The sequence below is a fragment of the Numida meleagris genome, chromosome 4, assembly GCF_002078875.1.
Source record: "Numida meleagris isolate 19003 breed g44 Domestic line chromosome 4, NumMel1.0, whole genome shotgun sequence".
NCBI lineage: Eukaryota > Metazoa > Chordata > Aves > Galliformes > Numididae > Numida > Numida meleagris.
Window position 1 is genome coordinate 14,296,118 of NC_034412.1, and position 7,508 is coordinate 14,303,625.

Consider the following 7,508-nt stretch of genomic DNA (forward strand, 5'->3'; position numbering starts at 1 on the left):
CCCCGCCCAGATGAGCTACTCACAGAGCGATGGAAAAATAATTAGGTGACGAGTGATGCTCGCTGTAAAACCTCCGCGCTATGCTTAGGCGATACGATACGAAATTAGGATAGATGTCATGCATATTACAGCACGTCGGGTTGTATCGTAAAAACGCGGCTCCTCGAAGGTCGGGCCGCAGCGAGCGTGGGGGAAGGGGACTTTTAGGAACTGGAGGGCGAAAAAAATCGTTTGGCTGTAAGCAGATCTTACAATAGGATTATGGAGTTTCCCTCGCAGTGCATAAGGCAGTACAGGAGGGGGTGGGGGTGGAAAACCCGACACTGGAACAGATTAAATGTTCCAAAAAGGGCTTATTTCTTATCGTCCTCAGAGGAAAAAAAAAGAAAAAAAAAAGAGGAAAAAAAAAAAAAGAAAAAAAAAACCCGCAGCGTTACAGACTACAAACACCGGCTGCTAAACTAATTAATACAACTTCACAAGCTGCTCCTGGAAGTGTGAAAACTTTCTACGTGTCATTTCATTAATTATAAATGCTTTCCTGGCCGGAAGAGTTCAAAGACAGTTTTGCGAGATCGTCCACCGAGTGACTTTATTTCTGTTAGCCAGAACCAACAGACGCTCCCGACACATGCCCCAATTTCGCTTCACAAATCTGAAAATGACATCTCAAACCGTACAGGCCGAAACAATCCCGGGGGTTCTTCTCTTTTTTCCCTCCCGAGATTCAGAACTTGCAGCTCCCCGTATCTGCGAGCGCACAGAATCCGTGGATGGCAATGCTCATTAAATATGTCAGTGTTATTCAGATCAAACATTTGAAACTCCCTCTGCCCAAAACAAAACTGTTGAACGAAAAGGTCGCAGCTGTGTTATTCTCACAACGTTAGACCAGCAGCATCTCAGCGACATCACTCAAAACTGACTAGACAAGTTGTAAGTCCTATTGTTCACTTTTAATTTGGGAGCTTGCACAATGATTTCATTTTTTCCCAACTACTTTAAACTGCCAACAGGAAAAAAAAAATCCACACCCGTGTGAAGCAGCAGCAATAGCTCTACCACTCGGTATGGTCACAGCTCTCCCCGCACAAACCTCACAGCCGCACAACCAGAAAAAAACATGGACGAGAATTCTGAGATTAGTTCTCGCTCACCTTTTTTCCCCCCCATTTTCTCTCCCTCCTTCCAAGCGGTACAGAAGCAAACAAATTTGAGGATTTATTTTCCAGAAGGACTTGGCGTGCATTCAACAACAACGCAAAGGACACATTCAAAACAAAATAAAGCAAAACAGTATGCTGAATAATACAGAGAGAGTAAAGAGAGCTTTCCATACTGACCTGTGTGAGTTCTTTTGTGTATTTTGAGATTCTCTGATCTGGCAAACACTTTGCCACAGCCTGGGAAAGGGCAGGGGAAAGGTTTTTCACCTGTGTGGACTCGGATGTGATTTACGAGTTTGTATTTGGCCTTGAAAGGTTTCCCTTCTCGCGGGCACTCTTCCCAGAAACATATGTGATTGGACTGCTCGGGTCCTCCAACGTGCTCCACGGTGACATGAGTCACCAGCTCGTGCATCGTGCTGAAAGTTTTGTTGCAGGACTTTTTGGGGTTCGCCAACTGCTCGGGCTCAATCCACTTACAGATGAGTTCCTGCTTGATGGGCTGCCGCATGTAGCGGAAGAAGGCCCCCGGGCCGTGGTGCGGAGCCAGGTTCACGTTCAGGTTCATGCCACCGTAGCTATGAAGCGAAGAAGCAGCAAAAGGCTCTGTCCTGGAGGCTGGCACTGGAGTGAAATGTTCAGCCTTGGCGTACATTTCTCCAGGTAACCCCAGCCTTATCTGTCCGTTTAGATGGCCACCTGGAGCTGCATGGGGCGGCTGCTCATGGAGTCCAGCGAACAGCGCGGGATTCCCGGCTTCCGAGGGGCGGTGGTGCCCGCGGTGTCCGGGGCAGCTACCTGTTGTCGAGACAAACAGTCCGTGATGAGATCGGGCAGCGGGGTGCTGCTCGCTCAGCCCGGGCATGGCCGGGTCCCTGACAGCAGCTGTGTGGGACACGGGGCAGGGGGCCGCCGCCGGGCCGAACGCCGCTGTGTGACCGGACAGCGGCTGGGCCGGGCCCGCCGGTCGCGGGCGGTGGGGCTGAGGGGCAGGGCCGAGCTTTAGGGCCGCGAGGTGATGCTGAGGAGGAGGATGAGGATGGTGGCTGTGCCCCATGTGTTGGTGCGGCCCGAGGCGGGACCCTGCGGCGGGGGAGTGCGCGGCGAGGCCCGGGCAGCGTGGCAGGGGCTGCGGGGGGTGGCGGGGATGGGGGCGTAGAGCTCCCCCCGGGTCAACGAATCTCAGCGCCGCGTTCCGCCCGCAGAGAGCGGCGGGGTCCATCACTGGGATCCCCGGAGCACCCACGCTCGTTGGCTGTTAACGCTAAAAAGCCATCTGACGGCGGAGGGGAGAAAGAGACGAGGGGGGAGGGGGGGTGGAAATAAATAAAAAGCAAAGAAAAAGGGGGGGGGGGGAACTTTTTTTTTTCTTTCTCCCCCCAAAAGTTTCCCGTCCCTCTGCTCCAGCGGCGGGGAGCACGCTGCCAGCGGGTGGGCTGCGAGGGGGTGGCGGGGTCTCGCTTTTGGCGGCGGCTGCGGCCGGGGAGGTCCCCGTACGGCCCGGCCTCCGCGGGCCCCCGCAGACCCGCGCCGCGCGGCCACGGGACGGGACCGCACCGCCTCCGGGCCGTCGCGCACGGCCCCGCGGCCAAACAATCGCCGCGCTGCCCCATTGGCCGCCGCCGCCGTGACGTCACCGCTGACAGGTCCCGCCGCCGAACCGAGGGTTATCGCTCCGCGCGGGCGGGGGGCTGTGGGGAGCTGCGCGCTGCGCATGCGCCGCTGCCAGCAGCCCCCGGCCCACCGCCCTCCCGTAGCCCTGCCCGGGGCCGGGGCCGTGACGGGAGCGTGCCCCCGGTCCCGCCGCCGGGCCCGGCCTCCGGTGCGGGTGAAGAAAGTCCCGACGGGCAGGGGGAGCCCCGGTGGGAGAGTCCTGGCCGCTCCCCGCGGCCTCCTCCTTTGTTTGGGGCCCCGGCGCTTGCTGGCGGCCGGCTCTGCGCACAGCCCCGCGGCCCGCTCCCTGCGGTCGTGCCGTGGCCCCGCGCTCGCGGCCGTACCGCGGCTCTCAGCCGCACAAAGGACTCTCGAAATGGCCCCGCTCCCCGCCCCGGGCAAGTTTTGGCGTTATCTGGTTGTTGGCTGCCGGGCAATGCGGGAAATCGTGGTGTTTGGGCTGAGCCTGAGTGCTTAACCCAGAAGAGGGAGTTTCTCCCTTCCCCACTCTCTCTGACACTCACAAGTAAATCCCCATCCTCGATTTGATGAAAAGCATCGCAACACACCCGCAACGCCTCCCTTCTGCTTCTCACCTGGAGGGGAGAGCACTACCGAGGGGTGCGGGCTGCCAGCGGTGAAAGCCGGGTTAGGCTCCGTGCACTGAGGCCTGACAGTTTTAGACAAGCTCGGAGAGCAGAAGAAAGCTCCCACTTCAGTGTAAAAAGGGGACTGTGAACTTAACCAAGTCCATGGTGCATGGGAAAAGACACAAGAAAGATGGTGTACGCTTCAAGAACAAGAAACACAGCTGCAGGTAGCTGCTCACAGCATCACCAGATCTGGGGTCCTACCACAAAGAGGACCCTGCTAATGAACAAAGTAAAGCAAAGATTTAGGTCCCTAAGCCTGGCTCCCACAGCTCGGTATCTGCCTCGCTGTCACTTCCCCATAGACGCTCTCCCTCACACCAGGTGAAGCTCCCAGTGCAGATTACCACGCTTCAATACAAGTTTATCAGTATCGGCTTTACAAGAAGTGGCAAAACATGAAAATGTTCAGTATGGTCAAGCCAGCTGCTCTCAGAACAGAAGCTACGAGCCAATGAGTGGGAATGATGGGATGAAAACATGAGACACCCAGAATCACACAGGACACGTTCTTGGTGCAGCCTAGCACGCTGCCTGGCCTCAGTTTTAGCTGTCGCCCTATTTCCCCTGTAACATAAAGGTGATATTATGGTCACCGGCTGTAGGTACATCCTCGTGTACATCTTTCTGAGTGAGGATGATGAAAAGTGGCAAATGACACGGTCAGCTCTCCGTCCTTACAGAACATGTTTACCCGGGCATTTTGCAGCGCATACCATCCTCATAGTATCTTAACTTCCAACTGCTGGCTCTAGGAAATGGCTTTGGCGGTCCTATTCATGAGCATCTCAATAGGAGTGCTCAGAGAGACAAACGTTAGGAAGTACGAATCTGTTACATATAAATGGCCTGAGAGTGTGAATTCCAAACAAAGCTGCTTTCCTTAACCTCCCGAAAGCCCTCCACCTCTACATACTTGTTATCCACCAATTCTGACACTTCTCTGTCAGGAGAGAATACATCTGGAACAGTTTATCTATTAAAGATGTTCTAACCGGATTTGCCCTGTGTTCACTTCAGATACTGTAGTGCTTTCTGTTTGGACATCGATGACTCTCGGCTCGCCCCCCGCTCAGTCCCGCTCCCAGCAGCGAATGAGCCCCGACCCCGGTGTCGGGGGGGTCCCCGGTGCCGGCGGGGTAGGGCAGTGCGGCGGGGGGCAGCGGGGCCGGAGCTCGGCGCAGCTCCCTGGATGCTTGGAACCCCGAGCGCCGTTAGGCGTCCCTTTGCCTGCAGCTCGAGGGGTGAGAGAGGTTTCCTGCTATTGGCAGCACTGCGGGCCGTGTGCGACCAGATGAGCTCGGCAAATGCTCAACTGTGTCAACATCAGCCTGTGCATGGCCAAGGTTTTATTATTATTGTTATTATTTCCTTTCCACCCACCTGGCTACGGTATGGGCATCCCTTTCTGGACTCCCCCAGGGACTGCTGAGCTGGATGAACCGGAGCCTTTCCAGGCAGAAGGCAGAAATGCTCAAGCAGCAAAACAGAAATATTCAGCTCAAACTGAGCCGGGCGTCAGGGCAGGTCCAGTGCTAGGACAGTGAGATCTGTAGGGTGGACTTTAGGACAGAATGAAGTGCGGAGCGACCTCGGTGCTCTCTTGGTGCCAGATCCATGGGCTATCAACATGTGCCCCTGACAGCTCTGCGCTCAGTACAACTTTCCTATCCGCTGTGAACCTGTATGCAGCCCCAAATCCCCAAGCCTGCCCGTGCTGGAAGTCTGCTCTAGAGAGCTGACAGGCTGTGGGGCTGTGCACCCGGGTTTTCCCCTCTTAGTTGCCTCCAGGGCTACGGTTCTCCCCGGCCCTAAGGCTCCTGCCCACGGTCTGGGCTGCGAAGCTGAGCCGGGTGGATGGCTGCGATATGAAGCCCCAGGCACTGCCCGCACCGCGTCCTGCGGGACGGGCCCTGCACTGCACAGCCCCGGGGATAGGCCCTTCCTGGCTGAGCGGAGTGGCTTTACAGAGCTACCACGGTTTTGGTGTGAATCTCCCCATGTAGCAAGGCACTTCTCCCTATCACGACCTTTCTGTGAAGGCGATAGGCAAAGCCCCAGGAAACCGGGACTGCTCATGTTGTGCTCTTTGAATTGGGGCCAAATGCTGCTCCCCCCTGGAGCAGTGCTCGGTGCAAGGAGAGGTCTTGCCCCGGGCTCTGACCTCCTGCCCCTCGGCCGTGCCCTCCCGTCCCTGAGCACAGTTCCCTGCCCGATGAGCCGGCCAGAACCCCTTTGAGCTGGGTGGTGAGGGGATGCCCTGAAATCCCCACACTGCAGCTTCCAGGAGTTATGTTATAGGCTTCAACTCCCGGATGAGAGGAAAGGATTAATCTGAAAATCCTAATATTTACTCAGAGGAAAAGAAAAAAAAAAAAGAAGAGAAACAGAGAAGTCTGAGCAGTGTTCCTGTGCGATCCCACAGCCATTAGCCTCGCGATGGGCCAGGAGGGTTTGTGGGCAGTGGCTGAGACGGGAGAAGGCACCGCTGCTCGGAGGGAATGGCTCGGGAGAGCCTGCCGGTACCCTCAGCATCTCCTCACAGAGAGGGTCACCGAGCAGCTCGGGATTGCACTCTCCCTTTGTTTCTATTTCCTCGCCCCATTCCGGCACACGGGGACTTCTTTATCTCAGGGAATTCAGCCATCAGACGAGCAAGAACTTGTGCCTGGGTTTGTCTCTCACTTTTTGTGACCTAGAGCTACCCTAGGACAAGCAAATCATATGCTTATTTTAAATAGAATATTTCATTCAGCACCTCAAGATTAAGGTATTCCTGTCAGATAAGCTGTCAGTCACTAACTACTTAGACACCACATTGTAGAAGCCTAGTAGCCCTGGTAAAGATGATACATATCATGTAAACCCCATCAACAAGATCAAAGTCTTCTTCTTTAATAGGATCCAATACATGTCAAACCTCATTCCAATCAAATCGTCCGTAAATGAATTCAAGATGAATATGTCATAGAATAATGTGACAGTGCAATCACATGGGGTCAGGGGTTGTTGTTTCAATGAGAGAGTCGTCAAATATTAATTCTAGAACCTCCAAATGAATAGGCATTCAGCGGGATTAGGCAGCTGCTGGTGGGGCGTTGTGTCGCTGATTTGTGTTTATGCAAGTATGTTAAACACTAAGCTGAAAAAAATATTGTCTCCTTTGAACTGAAAAATAGACGTATTTTAACTTACTTGACTTTTCCAGGATGTTTCTGTAAAGTCGTTTTCTTTTCCTCATTACAAGGGGAGTCTTGTGCCTCATTTCCTGACTTTGTTCCTGTTTGGAAAGAGGGGTGGAAAGTTAAGAGCACAACCATTTACGTGTGATATGAAATGAGTACGGCCATGTACGACTCGGGCACCATGGAGGCAAAAAGAAGGAAGGAAAAGGCACCGACAGAAACAAACCCCAAGAGTTAACAGCGAGGGGTGGGGGAGAGGAGCATTCTCCGAGGGGAAACTGGAGGCTGTCTCCCCAGCAAAGCATCACATGTTTTATGGAGTCATGAAGTTTCCATGGCTGATGAAGGGGAAAAAAAATTATGAAAGGGCATCTTTTCAACTTCTCCTTTGATCTGACATTCACCTTCTGGCAGACTGTTGTGAGGCGGGTTTCTATCAACTCGACTATATTGTTTACAGATCCTTCCTTCCCGAAATTAAATTTCGGGCTCTCCGCGAGCCTCCGACGCAAGTTGTTGTCTCAGCAAGGATTAGCATTGTAACACCCTGGCACTTCTCCCTGCCTATAATTTTCAGCTTGCTCTTTGCACTCTGCGAGGCAGAGCACTGTCACTGCTGCAGGCAGAACTTCGCGCATCTCTTTGAGCGGCAGCAGTAGCCCTGAGTGCAGATATGGGCTTTGATACAATGACCGAGGCCGAATTCTCAGATACCTTTGAAATTCTCAAGTATTTTGCAATACAGAAAACGAGAGGAGAATCCTTTCTTTCTTTCTTTCTTTCTTTCTTTCTTTCTTTCTTTCTTTCTTTCTTTCTTTCTTTCTTTCTTTCTTTCTTTCTTTCTTTCTTTCTTT

The 7,508-nt window shown here is 53.7% G+C and overlaps 1 protein-coding gene across 1 annotated transcript in view; it reads right to left on the reverse strand.

Moving 5' to 3' along the window:
* ZIC4 (Zic family member 4) overlaps positions 1-2,477 on the reverse strand; it is a 5,782-nt gene extending 3,305 nt beyond the window's left edge. Inside the window, exon 1 of the mRNA XM_021393699.1 lies at positions 1,344-2,477. Within this exon, the coding sequence (XP_021249374.1) occupies positions 1,344-2,388 (1,045 nt within the window). The 5' untranslated portion in view covers positions 2,389-2,477. The remainder of the gene's footprint in view (positions 1-1,343) is intronic.